At 48.1% G+C, this 17,297-nt stretch overlaps 1 protein-coding gene across 1 annotated transcript; it reads right to left on the bottom strand.

The window, feature by feature from the left end:
• Positions 1-14,713: 14,713 nt before the first annotated feature.
• Positions 14,714-15,899, bottom strand: LOC125992627 (janus kinase and microtubule-interacting protein 3-like). Its single transcript, XM_068649712.1, has 2 exons — positions 15,523-15,899; positions 14,714-15,443 (listed from the first exon to the last, which is right to left on the bottom strand). The coding sequence occupies exons 1-2, from the start codon at positions 15,733-15,735 to the stop codon at positions 15,327-15,329; spliced, it is 330 nt and encodes a 109-aa protein (XP_068505813.1). The 5' UTR covers positions 15,736-15,899; the 3' UTR covers positions 14,714-15,326.
• Positions 15,900-17,297: the final 1,398 nt, after the last annotated feature.

A 17,297-nucleotide genomic window follows, 5' to 3' on the forward strand; every position in this document is an offset into this window, starting at 1 on the left:
CCCAGATAGGGGAGTCGATGAATTAGGTGCGAGGTACGAATATTTAGTTGAACGCAAGCGCAGCTGTCAATCTTACATGCCAAATCGAGACTCACTTATTAATTATATAACAAAGGCGACCGGATAGGTAAAGAGCAATCAAAAACAAACATACAATAAGCACAAACACGTGTTCAAGGTCAAAAACGATCTTTATTAAGCCCTAATTAGTCCTGGCCAGCATGGCGGGCGCGGCCGCAACGGGCAGGATGCTCTGGAGCTGGTTGTGGGGTGCGGGCCAGGATGGTAGGACCGTGCCTTTGTTCCTCTCCTTCAGGGGAGGAACTCTTTACCTAATCCTAACCCTAACCCTAACCCTAACCCCAAACCCTAACCCTAACCCTAACCCCAACCCCAACCCTAACCCTAACCCTAACCCTAATCCAAATCCCTCCCTGACTCCCATTATGAAAAAAATTTCAACCTGCAAGTCAAAAAATGGAACTTAAGAAGTCAAAAATTTGAACACAAACACAAAACTGAATATAAACTAAAAAGTGGTTGAAAGTAAAAATTTACACTATCAAAAAAACAATACTTACCTGGATAACCTGAAACAGAAAAACACACAGTTATGCTTACCTATGCCGAGTTCACATATTCACACCCAATCGGTACCTGCAAGAAAAGAGCAAAAACAACAAGTTAATAAGCTAAAATGAGTAGATGGAAAATTATCCGGAACGAAACGCAAATTGCTGACATGAAACACATATAAGGTCCGCTCGGAGCAGGAAATTCAGTCTCGATGCGGCCATGAAGGAGGAAACAGTACCACATGCAACAAAACTAAATTTAGCTGCAATTCCCGTGTGCCAGACCTGAGGAAGGCACAAAAGATGCCGAAACGTTGTCGATGGCCACACGGAGGAAATAAAAGGGAGCGCAAACTAGCGCCGATAGGAAAACAATTAGTCAAAGTCAAAGTCACCTTTATTGTCAATTTCTCCACATGCCAAAGACACACAAAGAAACCGAAATTTCGTTCCCCCCTATCCCACGGTGACAAGATATGGCTCACAACAGACAAACAAGTAAACAAGTATAACAAAAGCGTGCTGAATAAATAATGAATAAATAACTGTCACGGATCAGAGACAGGACAACCAAGTGCACACGATCCTTTATTGAAAAGGGGGAAAAGGGGAAGTGGAACACTGGACTTGCGGTCTGGCGTGGCTGAGCAGCAGAGCACAGCGCGTAGTCGTAGTCGGAGGCAGGCAGGTTGTCAAGATAGGCGGCGATCAGGCGTGGTCGGTCAGTTTACGGAAACAGTTGGCAACAGAGATCGTTCAGGGGACCAAAAGGCAGTGGTGTCAAGGGCAGGGTAAGGAGACGAACTGACAACCACTGGCAGAATGCATAGAGGTTAAGTAGTGGACCTAACGAGCTGTAGCAGGTGCTGGCAATTCCTTGATTGGGGCTTGGCTGGGAGTCCGGTGACGCAGGGACGTGACAATAACACAACAATAAATAAATAAATAAGAGGAGCAGAACAAAAAGGAGCAAGTGCGCGTACAGCAGACATTCCCGAAAATAGCGCAACAGTGCCGCACGCTACGCAGAAGGGGGTAGCGAGTCCAGGGCCCTAACAGCCTGGAGAAAGAAGCTGTTGGCGAGTCTGGTGGTGCGGGAGCGCAGGCTCCTGTACCTCTTCCCAGAGGGCAGAAGGTCAAACAAAGAGTGAGCCGGGTGACTCACATCTCTGGCAATCGAGGTTGCCTTGCGGGCGAGATGGGAGGTGTAAATGTCCTTCAGGGAGGTGAGCGAAGCACCAATAATCTTACCAGCCGTATTCACTATGCGCTGCAGGGCCTTCAAGTTCTGTTCAGTGCAGTTACCACCCCAGACAGCGATGCAACTGGTGAGGATGCTCTCAATGGTGCCACGGTAGAATGTAGACAGGACTGCCTGAGGAGTACATGCACGCCTGAGCTTCCGCAGGAAGTACAGGCGGCGCTGAGCTTTCTTTGCCAGTGACGAGGTGTTTGCGGACCAGGAGAGGTCCTCACTGATGTGCACCCCCAGGAACTTGGTGCAGCTCACCCTCTCCACCACAGCACCATCGATGATCAGCGGCAGGTGTGTTGTGTGTGACCCTTCCGGAAGTCAACAATGATTTCCTTGGTCTTATTGACGTTCAGCGGGAGGTTGTTGTCCCTGCACCACGTGGTCAGAAGGTCAACTTCCGACCTGTACCGAGTCTCGTCGCCCTTCGTGATGAGACCCAGCAGAGTCGTGTCGTCAGCAAACTTCACTATGCGGTTGTCGCTGTAGGTCGCAGTGCAGTCATGCGTCAGCAGGGTGAAGAGCAATGGACTGAGCACGTAGCCCTGGGGGGCCCCCGTGCTCAGCGTGATGCTGGCGGAGATTTTGTCGCCAACACGCACCACCTGAGGCCTCTGACAGAGGAAGTCCAGTATCCAGTTGCAGAGGGAGGTACTGAGGCCCAGCTCGTCGAGTTTGCAGATGAGTCGCTGGGGCACAATGGTGTTGAAGGCAGAGCTGAAGTCCACAAACAGCAACCTCACATATGAGTCCTTTCTCTCCAGGTGGGTGAGGGCCGAGTGGAGGGCAGAGCAGATGGCATCCTCAGAGGACCGCTTGGCACGGTACGCAAACTGGAAAGGGTCAATGGTGGGGGGGAGAACGGACTTGATGTGCTCCATGACCAGCCGCTGAAAGCACTTCATGATGATGGGCGTCAGTGCCACAGGGCGGTAGTCATTGAAGCAGGACGGTGCAGGTTTCTTCGGCACAGGAACGATGGTGGCAGCCTTGAAACACGAGGGGACGATGGCCTGCTGCAGGGAAACGTTAAAGATGTCCGTGAAGACACCCGACAGCTCCCCAGCGCAGTCCTTCAGCGCTCGCAAAATTAAATACAAATTAAATAAAATTTAATTAAAAATTAATTTAATTTAATTTAAAATTAAATTAAATTAAATTTAATAAAATAAAAAATTAGACGCAAAATTATAATTTACCCACGCTTTACCCAGATAGGAGAGCGCATGGATGCCGCACAGAGCAAGATGCTCTCGCTCCACCCAGATAGGGGAGTCGATGAATTAAGTGCGAGGTACGACTAATTTGACCGCAAATGCAGCTGTCAATCTATCATGCCAAGTTGAGACTCATTTATTACATATATAACAAAGGCGACCGGATAGGCAAAGCGCAAACACAAAAACAAACAACAAATACAAAGCAAATACATGTTTATTAAGCCAACCTTGGCCTGACCAGCATGGCTGGCGCAGCCACGACGGACAGGGTGCTCTGGGGCTGGATGTGGGACGTGGGCGTGGATGGTAGGACCGTGCCTTTGCTCCTCTCCTTCGGGGGAGGAACTCCCTTCTTAATCCTAACTGGCCTGTGCCACCTCCACTGCCACCCCACGTTTCCAGTTTCCATTGAGCTCCTGCTGCGTCTGTGCGCTGTCCCCTAAACCGATCCTACCCTAACCCTAACCTAACCCCAAACCCTAACCCTAACCCCAACCCTAACCCTAATCCAAATCCCTCCCTGACTCCCATTATGAAAAAAAATTCAACCTGCAAGTCAAAAAATGGAAATTAAGAAGTCAAAAATTTGAACACAAACAGAAAATTGAATATAAACTAAAAAGTGGTTGAAAGTAAAAATTTACACTATCAAAAAAAACAATACTTACCTGGATAACCTGAAACAGAAAAACACACAGTTATACTTACCTATGCCGAGTTCACATATTCACACCCAATCGGTACCTGCAAGAAAAGAGCAAAAACAACAAGTTAATAACCTAAAATGAGTAGATGGAAAATTATCCGGAACGAAACGCAAATTGTTGGAGGAACTCCCTTCTTAATCCTAACTGGCCTGTGCCACCTCCACTGCCACCCCACGTTTCCAGTTTCCATTGAGCTCCTGCTGCGTCTGTGCGCTGTCCCCTAAACCGATCCTACCCTAACCCTAACCTAACCCCTAACCCTAACCCTAACCCCAACCCTAACCCTAATCCAAATCCCTCCCTGACTCCCATTATGAAAAAAAAATTCAACCTGCAAGTCAAAAAATGGAAATTAAGAAGTCAAAAATTTGCACACAAACACAAAATTGAATATAAACTGTCATGCTGTCATGTGTCGTCCGGATCACTTCCTGTTTTATTGTGTGATTTTCCTCTCGTTCCAGTCGGTGTGTCCTTCCCCTGTGCGTCCGGTCACGTGAACCCCTGATTCCAAGTGTGTGCACCTGCGTCAATGACCAACTGTCTTCACCTGTGTTCCCCTCCTGTGTCCATATAACCCGCGTCTTTCCCAGTATCCAGTGCCAGTGCGTCTTGCCTTGTAAGAACACTAGCGATCACGAAACCCTCGAGTTCCACGTAGAAGCCTTGTTTGAGCGACTTTGATCCCCGATGTTAACTTGGTTACATCACTATCTTGTTTTTGTATTTCCCTCGGTTCGAGGCGCTTTGATTTCCCCTTTTTCTCCCTCGGTTCGAGGCGCCTTAGTTTTCCCTTTTGAGGCGTTTTTTGTTCGACTATCAGTGGAGAAATTAAAAGCCTTTTTGGACATTGAAATCTCTGCATTCGAGTCCTCTCCCTGCTCTGCACCTGACATTGTGCACTGGCCAGACATGGACTCGGCAGAGACAGCGCAGCTGGTCGCCCAAGTACGCTCCCAGACTTCGCAACTGGGCCAACAGCAGAAGCAGGTAGACGCTCTGAGTGTTGGCGTTCAGGAACTGGTGAAGAACCAGGAAGGCTTCAGAGAGGCGGTGGCCGCCCAGGTGGATTCGCTGAGTCGTCAGATGCAAGACGTCCTCGCTCTGCTGACCACGGGGCGAGCTGTGACGCCCTGTTCCACAGCGGCGCCCCCTGTGGACCACCCGGCGCCCGCGCCTATGGCGAGGGGGATCAGACTGGCTTCCCCGGAACGATATGCAGGTGAACCCGGGCTGAGTCGAGCCTTTATAACGAATTGTGAGATGCAGTTCGAGCGAGCTCCCGGCGACTTCCCAACGGAACGCTCCCGGGTGGCATACACGATCTCCTATTTGACGGGAAGAGCCCGGACGTGGGCGACCGCAGAATGGGCCAGGAATTCCGCTACCTGTCACTCGTTTTCCGGATTCATCGAGGCCCTGCGCATGGTGTTCGATCCAGTTCCCACGGACCGAGAGAAGGCACGAGAGCTGTCCCATATCACCCAGGGTCGAGAGACGGTCAGCGACTACGCGATCCGCTTCCGCACTCTGGCCGCGGAAAGCGGATGGAACTCGACGGCTCTGTACGATGCTTTTCTCCGGGGTCTTTCCGGGACCATCCAGGACCAACTCATTCCCCTTGATCTTCCTGTGGAACTCGACGCTCTCATTGCGTTGGCCGTCCGAACTGACAACTGACTACAGGAGTGGAGGAAGCAGTGCGCAAGCCGGGGTGCGATCGTTACTCCTTCCGCATCATTGGGCGGGCGGTCATCCCACGAGACGCACCACCAAAGATCGATCCCGGCAGGGCCACTCGCGGGGAGGGAACCCATGCAGCTCGGCAGGGCCAAATTGAGCGAAGAGGAAAGACAGCGTCGACGCCAGGAGGGCAGATGCTACTACTGCGGGGCGCTTGGTCATCTCTTCCTCTCCTGCCCGGAGCGGAGTGCGCTGAGGGTAAGCACCTTCTCCGTGGTCCGGCAGAAGAATAGGGTTCTACCCGTCGGGACGCTAACCTGCCAAGGCAAGGAAATCGAGCTCGGGGTGTTGATTGACTCAGGGGCCGACGAGAATCTGATTGACTGGGCTTTTGCTCGCAGCATAGGTGTAAAGACCGAACCCTTGAACACGACCATAAAGGCTAAGGCACTTAACGGACAAGCCCTTTTTGACGTATCCTATATAACCGAACCCCTCTCATTGTCGTTTGGCACTCATCATGAACTAGTAAGACTGCATGTAGCCACCTCCCCCCTGAATCCGCTTATCCTATCTTAACTTTGCCGTTTCAGATATGCGGGTATTACACCGCGGAAATGACGTCAATAGGCTGAACTCTCGCCAAAATTCAAATCTGTGGGCGCAATGGCCTAGAGCGAGACAACGGATACAAACACGACGATTATCAACAGAAATATCTTTATTTTCTGCTTGCAAGTGGACCGTCTAGAGCGTACACGGTAAGTACAACTCATTGTGTTTAAAAAGATTTACGTTTGTGAATGTTGGTTGAGGCTAAATGTTAATGTTTAATTTCATTCCTTTAGGTTCCACGGTGTTTGTTGGCTGTATGTTTTCCACTGCAAGAAGAGGCTCGTATCATTGACCAGCAGGAGCTACAATGGTGAGTACCCCTTTCGTCGTCCATTTATGTGAAACACTTCCTATTTCATGTCTAACAGTACTCGATTTAACAAATAACCATAAATAAATACAGTGTGGGCAGTCAAGTTAACATATGTGATTATCCTGCCTAATATGTTTATCACAAATATGTCACTAATCACTAAAATGTTTATTTGTTTATCACAACACCTTTGGACCTTCAGCAATCGATTATTTCCCTTCATCTACATAGAGACAGAACGATGGTGTCTTAAACATCTCATTAATTTCACCAAATAACTTCACGCAGGTGGATAACGGCCGTCTCGGTCACGCTATGTTGTGTGATGCAGTTTTGAAGAACTAAATGCATTTATTCAATGAATAAGTCAAGCTAGATCTATGTTTATGATGTTGTAAGTTACGGTACCGATTGAAGTTGAGTCTGAAGCCAGTGGAAAACAGCACTGCGTTTGTGCGCTCCAGGTACAAATGTTGTGATCTCTGACTGACGACCGGGCGAGACTCGAGTAAGAGATGTCCAATGAGATGTTCAGGCCGCCAATGACGAGCTGAGAGCCAAACTGATGGACGTCCAGTTAGAACTTCAGCAGGAGAAGAACACGGTGAAAACCTCAACAGACAGACACTGCCTGCCTCCCTGCCTGCGTGCCTGCCTGCCTGCCTGCCTGCCTGCCTGCCTGCCTGCCTGCCTGCCTGCCTGCCTGCCTGCCTGCCTCCCTGCCTGCCTCCCTGCCTGCCTCCCTGCCTCCCTCCCTCCCTCCCTCCCTCCCGATGTAGATTTGACATGCGTGTGCCATGACTGTGTCAGCCTACGTCAACAAATGCAGCGAGGACGTCAGCACCACTAAGAATATCATCACCCGGGGCAACCAACGACCCTGGATGACTGAGGAGGTACGTCAAACGCTACGAGCGCCATGACTGTGTCAGCCTACATCAACAAATGCACCGAGGACGTCAGCACCACTAAGAATATCATCATCCGGGGCAACCATCGACCCTGGATGACTGAGGAGGTACGTCAAACGCTACGAGCGCGGAACTCTGCCTTCAAGTCTGGCGACAAGGAGACACTGAGGACAGCGAGAGCCAACTTGAACCGTGCCATCAGGGTAGCGAAGCGAGACCGCAGTCGAAAAATTCAGGATTGTTTCCACGATGCCAACAACAACAGGAGTATGTGGCAAGGCATACGGGCGATTACAGACTACAAATCACCCCCCCCCCCCAACCCCCCCCCCCCCCCCCAACCCCCCCCGGTGGGTGAAGTTGATGCTGACTTTCTAAATGGTCTAAATAACTTCTTTGGGAGGTTCGAGGCACTAAACGGCACTCCAGCAGTTAAAACTGTCCCCCATCAGGAAGAGGAGGTACTCTGCCTTGACTCCGCCGATGTGTAAGACCCTGAGGAGAGTCAACCCCCGTAAGGCCCCTGGCCCCGACAACATTCCTGGGCGTGTGTTCAGGGAATGTGCAAGTCAGCTGGCACAGACATTTTTAACACCTCGCTGGGCCAAGCCACAGTGCCAGCGTGCTTTAAGACTGCCTCCATCATTCCGGTGCCGAAGAAACCTCAAATCACCTCATTTAATGATTACCGACCTGTTGCACTGACTCCGGTCATGATGAAAGGCTGCTTAAAGGTCACATCGTTTCCAGACTCCCCCCATTATTTGACCCGTTCCAGTTTGCCGACCGGCAAAACCGCTCCACTCAGGACGCCATCTCCTCCGTTCTTCACCTGAGCCTGGCTCACCTGGAGTAGAAGAACACCCATGTGCGGATGCTGTTCCTGGACTTCAGCTCAGCGTTTAACACCATCATCCCACAGCATCTGTTAGGAAAATTGGAACACCTGGGCTTCAACACCCCCCTTCGCAACTGGACTGCTAGACTTCCTCACCAACAGACCTCAGTCAGTCCGGGTCGGACAGAACACCTCTGATGTCATCACCCTCAGCACAGGCTCTCCTCGGGGCTGCGTCCTGAGCCCCCTGCTGTTCACCCTGATGACACACGACTGCGTCCCCAGGTTCACCACCAATCACATCGTGAAGTTCGCAGACGACACAACGGTGGTGGGGCTCATCAGAGAAAACAACGACCTGGACTACAGAGAGGAGGTGGAGCAGCTGGTGGGCTGGTGCAGAGACAACAGCCTGATCCTGAATGTGGAGAAGATGAAGGAGATCATCGTCGACTTCAGGAAAAAACAGCCTCACCACGCTCCACTGATCATCAACAGCTCAGCTGTGGAGGTGGTCAGCAACACCAAATTCCTGGGGGTCCACATCACAGAAGACCTCACCCGCACTATGAACACTATGGCACTGGTCAAGAGGGCACAGAAGCGCTTGTACTTCCTGCGGAGGATGAGGAGAGCCCACGTGCCCCCACCCATCATGAGGACGTTCTACAGGAGCACCATAGAGAGCATTCTGACAAGCTGTCTCTCTGTGTGGTGTGGAGGCTGCACCGCCTCCGATTGGAAGAACGTGAGGAGAGTGGTGAGGACAGCAGAGAGGATCATAGGGGTTCCTCTTCCCTCCATTCAGGACATTTCATCTCAGCGCTGCATGTCCCGTGCCCGTAACATCATCCATGACCCATCACACCCCCACCATGGACTGTTCTCCCTGCTGCCCTCTGGGAAGAGGTTTCGCAGCATCCGCTGCAGGTCCACCAGGTTCTGCAACAACTTTTTCCCTGCTGTCATCAGACTGTTGAACACTAGAACTGTTGAGCTCTAAACTGAACTCTGCATCACACATTCACAGAACTGTACTTTATGACACTACGGACCTCTATCTTGCACTATCTCGCACTACCAACTTTACTGAACTTGTATAAACCCTTTAAATAGAAGTTTAATACATGGTTTAGCATTCCTCTGCACACTCTTGAATACTGTTATGCCTACTTGCACTATTGCATAATTATCACTGCTGCACTTTATATATATATATATATATATATATATATATATATATATATATATATATATATATATATATATATATATATATATATATATATATATATATATATATATATATATATATATATATATATATATATATATATATATATTGTCATGTAACATGGGGGGTAAAGGTGGTGCAAATGGTAAAATATGGATTGTTCACAGGAATAAATTGGCAGAGCTGAAATTCCAAATTTGTCCAAAAGATGGCGCCAGACCAAAACATGAGACCAAAAAGGGGCCACAATAAGCTAAATTAGTTAAAATAGAAATAAAACAGGAACACGGTGTCGGATTGTGAGTCACGCATGGAAGCACAAATGTGATTTTTACTTTTTGATTTCTTTGCTTGGCTAAAAATGTATTCTGTAACAGCTTAAAGCAATATTGTTAGTCAATTTGATCAAGAGGCCCACCACTATGAGAATAGTGGCGTGACATAAATTGTTTGGAGAAGCACAAATGTGATTTTTACTTTTTGATTTCTTTGCTTGGCTAAAAATGTACTCTGTAACAGCTTAAAGCAATATTGTTAGTCAATTTGGTCAAGAGGCCCGCCACTATGAGAATAGTGGCGTGACATAAATTGTTTAAAGAAATAGATCAAAGGTTTGGATTTTTTTCAGTGCGGCATAATGTTGTTCAGTGCGGGATGGTGTTGTTCAGTGCAGGATGGTGTTGTTCAGTGCGGCATGGTGTTTTTCAGTGCGGGATGGTGTCTTTCAGTGCGGCATGGTGTCGTTCAGTGCGGCATGGTGTCGTTCAGTGCGGCATGGTGTCGTTCAGTGCGGCATGGTGTCGTTCAGTGCGGCATGGTGTTGTTCAGTGCGGCATGGTGTTGTTCATTGCGGGATGGTGTTGTTCAGTGCGGCATGGTGTTGTTCAGTGCGGCATGGTGTTGTTCAGTGCGGTATCGTGTTGTTCAGTGCGGTATCATGTTGTTCAGTGCGGTATCGTGTTGTTCAGTGCAGTATCGTTGTGTTGTCCGTATTGTGTTGTGTTGTTAGTAATGTGTTGTGTTGTTAGTAATGTGTTGTGTTGTTTGTATTGTGTTGTGTTGTTCGTATTGTGTTGTGTTGTTCGTATTGTGTTGTGTTGTTCATATTGTGTTGTTCGTATTGTGTTGAGTTGTTCGTATTGTGTTGAGTTGTTCGTATTGTGTTGTGTTGTTCGTATTGTGTTGCCTTTAACACTTAGCCTCTAACACTTAGCCTCTAGCACCTAGAAGGTAAATAAATAGGAAGGAAGGACTCACCGGTGACGTCTTTGCCCACGTCCAAGCGTTGTACTTTGTATTTTCATCCTTCTGACATTGGAAAACATATAGCCAACAAACACCGTGGAACCTAAACGAATGAAAGAAAACTATCATTTGGCCACAACCAACATTCACAGATACAACACAATGTGACGTGCGGTGGTAGAGGTTAAAGGTTGAGTGAAGGGCCCTCGTTTTAAACTACTTTAATACTAACTTAATATTTAATATTACTTAAAACTTAATATTAAACACTTAGCTTGTTATTATCTTCAAGGTAATCAGATTTGTTTATTATTCTAATGGCCTTTTCAAAACTATTCTGGATTACTACTTTGGATCTATTCTACATTACTTGGCAACAACATACTCTGTAACAGATTAGGCAGTATAATCACATATGTTAACTTGAGAGTGCCCACACTCAATCTACTTATCGTGATGTGTTAAATCAATTACTGTTAGACATTATTTGTCTGATAATCTACCAAATCTTTGAATTGAAGAATTTGTGATTTAATTAATAGCTTGTTATTATGTTCAGGGTAATCAGACTTGTATATAATTCTAATGGCCTTCTTTTGAAAACTATTCTGAATTACAACTTTGGATCTTATATTACTTTGCAACAATATACTCGGTGACGGATTAGGCAGTATAATCACATATGTTAACTTCAGTGCCCACACTGTATTTATTTATGGTTATTTGTTAAATCAAGTACTGTTAGACATGAAATAGGAAGTGTTTAAGATAAATGTTATGGCTACTCACAATTGTAGCTCGCTCCTGGTCAATGATACTAGCCTCTTCTTGCAGTGGAAAACTTGCAGCCAACAAACACCGTGGAACCTAAAGGAATGAAATTAAACATTAACACTTCGCCTCGACCAATATTCACACGTACAACGCAACGCGGCTACACTTCTGCTAGGGTTAGCGCCTCAGCTACACGTTGCTATTACCGTGAACGCTAGCTACATCGACAACTTTAGTAAATCTACACAAACGTAAATCTCCTTAAACACAATGAGTGTTACTTACCGTGTACGCTCTAGACGGTCCAGTTGCAAGCAGAAAATAAAGATATTTCTGTTGATAATCGTCGTTGCTCAGTGGCTCACGGCCATCGCGCCAACAGATTTGAATTTTGGCGGAAGTTCCGCCAATTACGTCATATCCGCGGCACATGACTGCGAAGTAATACCCGCTTATCTGAAACGGCAGTTAAAAGTAGAGTTACATCAAGTTTTCTTGGAACCTAAACGAATGAAAGAAAACTATCATTTGGCCACAACCAACATTCACAGATACAACACAATGTGACGTGCGGGGTTGAGGTTAAAGGTTGAGTGAAGGGCCCTCGTTTTAAACTACTTTTTTGAAAAGGAGTGGGAACAAGTAAGACGTATTTAATTTATTTAATGGGAAGTAGTAAGACTTATTACATTTATTTAATCTACTTTTCTTCCCAGGCAAAATTTGATGTGCTGCAATTCCAAATTTCCAAAGTGAATGAAGGAATGAAGTCCTTTAAATTATGATTTTGTATAAATACTAGGCATAAACACAAAATCTACGGCACAAAATGGGCAGACTTTACTTGTTTGAAAAGGACTGGTTACAAGACATACTTTTTTAATTTATTTAATGGGAAGAAGACTTATTTAGTTTAATTGATCTATTTTTGTTCCCTGGCAAAATTCGATTTGCTGCAATTCCAAATTTCCAAAGTGATTAGGCAGTATAATCACATATGTTAACTTCAGTGCCCACACTGTATTTATTTATGGTTATTTGTTAAATCAAGTACTGTTAGACATGAAATAGGAAGTGTTTAACATAAATGTTATGGCTACTCACCATTGTAGCTCGCTCCTGGTCAATGATACTTGTAGCTCGCTCCTGGTCAATGATACGAGCCTCTTCTTGCAGTGGAAAACGTACAGCCAACAAACACCGTGGAACCTAAAGGAAGGAAATTAAACATTAACATTTAGCCTGAACCAACATTTACAGATGTAACGCAACGCAAACTACACAAACGTAAATCTTTTTAAACCTAATGAGTTGTACTTACCGTGTACGCTCTAGACGGTCCACTTGCAAGCAGAAAATAAAGATATTTCTGTTGATAGTCGTCGTGTTTGTATCCGTTGTCTCGCTCAAGGCCATTGCGCCCACAGATTTGAATTTTGGCGACAGTTCAGCCTATTGACGTCATTTCCGCGGTGTAATACCCGCATATCTGAAACGGCAAAGTTAAGAGTAGAGTTAAATAAAGTTTTTAATCAACGCAATCATTTACAACCGTTGACCAGTCGAAATAATCGTCGAAATTCGACGTTCCCCCCAAACGCCACACTCACTCGCTTTTCAGGGCAACAAAAGTACTTATTTTTAAAAACGATGAGTTGTACTTACCGTGTACGCTCTGGACGGTCCAGTTGCAAGCAGAAAATAAAAATATTTCTCTCGTTAGTCGTATGTTACCATCCGCTGTGTCTTTGTCAACATCGCCATTTTCCTACTTCCTGTTGCGAGCCACGCCCACGGATTTAAATTCTGGCGGAAGAGCCCGCCCATTGGCGTCGTTTTCGTGTATAGCAAATCCGATTGGTTGGGAAGGGGGCGCGGTTATGCAGCCAAGGGGTCCTGTGATCGGTGGGATGTAAAGTAGGCGTCGACGTCACGTCCGCGTCACGTGACCACGACGTGGCAGACGTCATATAGCAACCGCTGTTTTGTTTAGTAGACTTACAGTTGTTATGCATTGACATAATGGCGCACACTCCAAATGGATTTGAATAAATTAAATAATTCTTCTGCCCACTCCCTTTTAAACAAGTTAACTCTCCTCGCGGATTTGAATTCCGGCGGAAGTTTCGCCCATCGACGTCACGTCTGTCACGTGACCACAACGTGGCAGATGTCATATAGCAACCGCTGTTTTGTTTAGTAGATTTACAGTTGTTATGCATTGGCATAATGGTGTGCACTCAAAATCCATCCATCCATCCATTTTCTGAACCGCTTAGTCCCCACGGGGGTCGCGGGCGTGCTGGAGCCTATCCCAGCCGTCATCGGGCAGTAGGCGGGGGACACCCTGAACCGGTTGCCAGCCAATCGCAGGGCACACAGAGACAAACAATCATTCGCACTCGCACTCATACCTAGGGACAATTTGGAGTGATCAATCGGCCTACCAAGCATGTTTTTGGGATGTGGGAGGAAACCGGAGTGCCCGGAGAAAACCCACGCGGGCTCGGGGAGAACATGCAAACTCCGCACAGGGAGGGCCGGAGGTGGAATCGAACCCGCACCCTCCTAACTGCGAGGCGGACGTGCTACCCAGTGCGCCACCGAGCCGCCGCACTCAAAATAGATTTAAATAAATTAAATATTTCTTCTGCCCACTCCCTTTTAAACAAGTTAACTCTGCCCACGGATTCTAATTTCGGAGGAAGGTCCGTCCATTGATGTCTTGTCTGCGTCACTTGACCACGACGTAGCGACGTCACATAGTAACCGCTGTTTTGATCAGTAGACTTAGTTATTATGCGTTGACATAATGGCGCACTGGTTAGCATGTCCACCTCTTAAGCATGATGTTGCGGGTTCGACGCCTGATCAATGGAGTGAGCTGAAGTGCATGGCGCTGAAGATTTGAATCTTTGAAATGCCCTGAGGTCTGACATATCAGGCAGAATGGTTTGCCATCACGTTCAACAAAAAATAGAAACTTTCCCACTCTGATAAAAACGTCCTGTGTTCATCTACATATTTCCGTTTTGCTGTGCATCTTTTCCCTGCCATTTCGAGAGCCCAATTGACACTAATAGTTTACTGGAATGTGTTTGCCCATCCTACTTTGTGGAATTTCACCACATGCGCTTTAGACCAAAATACCAAATTGAACTCAAGTGAAGCCAACACGCACAACCGCCCCCCCCCCCCCCCCCCCACACACACACACACACAAATGTTGATATGAACATAAAAGGGCCGCATGAATCCAAGCAAAGAGCCGCATGCGGTTCAGGAATTGCGGCTTGGCCAAACCTGTACTATACAACTTTATTTGTATAAAATTTTCACAACAGCTGTCACACAAACAAAGCGGGAAAAAACGAAGACGTGCGTGTTCCGCCCACGCTGGATTTATTTGCACCTTTGAAAAGACACTGTATTGCCGCAGATGTGGCAAAGAGTACTTTTGGGCATCTGAGACGGAAGGATGTCCAAAGCATCACGTCACCTGCTCTGGTCGGCATGGTGGTGGGACGTTGAGGTCAACCGCTTTGGGGTTGGCTGAATCTTTGGTCGCAGGATGCCACACACTTGAAGACAGAAGCAGAAAAGCAGAGCTAAATGCAAAATGTACTCACCGGTGACTCCAATTTTTTCCCCCCCTGAAGAAATGGATGGACGGGTGGCCCCGGCTGGCCGGTGGGACTCTTGTTATTCTGACCCTTTTTAGTGCGCGTTTGGGGCAACAACCGTTTTTTGTGGCGCTCTCTTCTGGTTCAAGAGTGCCCTGCATGTGAATTTGCCTTTCCTGCCTTCTGATTGGATGAGCGCCGGTGTGACGCGGTGCCTCTGTCACCGTGGCGGGGGGTATACGTCGGCATCGGAGCGTCTGCCAACGTCTGAGACCGGCTGGCAGTGTATCGGAGGTGTCGAGTGCGGTGCCGCTGGAGCTCACTCACCAGCTGGTGTTAGGGCCACAGAATGAAGGCCAAAGAGAAGAATAGAAAGAGAACCAGAAACTTCTCCTCCAATTGTTTGATTTGTCTCTTCTGAGCTTCGATGAATTCTTTCAGCTCTTTGTTCCTCTAGGACGGACAAATGGAAAGTGGCCTTCAAAAGCCAGTAAGCGTGCAAGTAAGTGCCGGGCTGGCTTTGGGCCCTTACCTGTTGCGCGCTGTGCAGCAGATCCATTCTCTCTTGGAGGATGCAAGCGTCGCGCTCCCTCAACTCGCACATCAGGGCTCGCTTCCATTGGTCCACGGCGCTCCTAAGCTCTTCTCTCTGATCCGCCGTCAGCACGTCATTCACGCCAGCGTGGCTGGCTTTTTCGCCGTCCGTGGCAGGGCAGTCCCGCTGCGCTAGCGCCTTGTACAACATGGCCTCCAGCTCCAGGATCCTCTGGGCCACAATCCTCGTCCATCAGTGGTCCGGCGGGAGATTTGAGGGCGGCTTACCTTATGAGCCTGGTCCATGGAACGCTTCCTGAAGTCCAACTCTTCATCCAGGTAGCCCTTCTGCTTACAGAACATATCCTAGCACAGCTCAAAGTCAGAATTGTTGGGGCACATTGCCGGAGTTCCCCTTGGCTGATGTCGCGTGTCTGTCTACCTTCTCACTTTCAATGTCCAACATCTACTGTTGAAGTGCTGACTTGGTCACTTTGATGTATTCTAACCACTGAGGAAAGGCTGCTGTCACATAAGCAGAATGCGAGAGCGTGCGTGGACGTGCGCGTTACCTTCTCGGCTAGGGTGAGAAGGGTCCTGGCGTGAATCACGACCACCTGCTCCTCGTTGGTGAGATTCTGCAAGAGCCCAAAGGCACAGCGTCAACAAGCTTCTTTCAGCGCAAAGCCTTCCAAAAGTCACATTTGAGCCGCCGAGTCTCGTGGAGTGCGAACATAAGGAGTTCGACATACACTTACGGCGTTATCGCCCAGGATGTCCAGCTTCTTCATCAGATCACTGATGACGATGTCCGGGGGAAAGGCGCAAGGAGCAATGTAAGGTGTTCTGGGACCTCGGGTTAAGATTAGGGTTGCGAGGGACGCCTTACGTACGCTCACGCCCTCGGCCTCGCAGTAGATCTGCAAAGGGCTGAGGTCGTCTGGGAAACGGACTTGCAGAAACTTCAAGACGGGGGAGCGCCACTCCCTCTCCTGAAAGGCAGAGGCATGCATCCGTCCGTCCGTCCGTCTGTCACATCTCTGGCCTCAACACGCTTGTGCGAGTCTTCCCACCTCCAGCTCCAGGATGCGGAACTCAAGCAGTTCGTTTTGGTCTCGGATATCCCGGATGTGCTCTTTCAGACGCGCTTCTTCCGCCTCCATCCGCCTGACCTGAAAAGACAGTCAGACCTCATCTGCGGGGCTTCCCGACGGGTGTGACGCCAAGCGACTCCGCCCAGCGCCTTTCTTTCCGTCACCTTTTCGGCCAACTGCTGATTGCTCTGACGCAGCAGCTGCTTCTCCTCCACCCACTTGACATTCTAGAAGAGACAAACGCGTGGACAGCTTTGGAATGTTGTGTCATTTTCATCCACAAATTCTTTGGTTGACTGGAAAATGACATTTGCTTTTCTCCGCATTTTCCCAGCCACGTTCAGGGGGGGGGGGGGTTGGTCCAGTAATGCCAGACGAATGAGTGACTGAAGAATGTAGCTATTTTGTCTGAGAAAAAGGTGTGCTCATTGATGAGCTTACCTGTCCTTGTTGCTTCAGCGCTGACTCCAGATCTGCTACTTTGCTTTGATAGTGACCCATTTCTACCATCAGCTTTTCTCTGGTCTGAAAGGAGGAGGAGGGAGGCTCCTCCTCCTCCTTTCAGACCAGAGAACACCCGAGGCTGGGTGAGAACGGGGAGGCTGCGGGGGTTGCGGGAAGGGGCGCCACCTTGATCTCCTTCTCGGCGTCGTAGTCCCCTCCGCTGGTCTGGGCGAGC

This window comes from Syngnathus scovelli, unplaced genomic scaffold (genome assembly GCF_024217435.2).
Source record: "Syngnathus scovelli strain Florida unplaced genomic scaffold, RoL_Ssco_1.2 HiC_scaffold_23, whole genome shotgun sequence".
NCBI lineage: Eukaryota > Metazoa > Chordata > Actinopteri > Syngnathiformes > Syngnathidae > Syngnathus > Syngnathus scovelli.

What these genes read in the sequence shown, in the direction of transcription:
- LOC125992627 (XM_068649712.1), bottom strand. Translation starts at nt 15,735, where the DNA reads ATGTTGTACAAGGCGCTAGCGCAGCGGGACTGCCCTGCCACGGACGGC. An exon ending in TGCTGCACAGCGCGCAACAG is followed by an intron (nt 15,444 to 15,522) that starts GTAAGGGCCCAA and finishes TGTCCGTCCTAG; the next exon opens with AGGAACAAAGAGCTGAAAGA.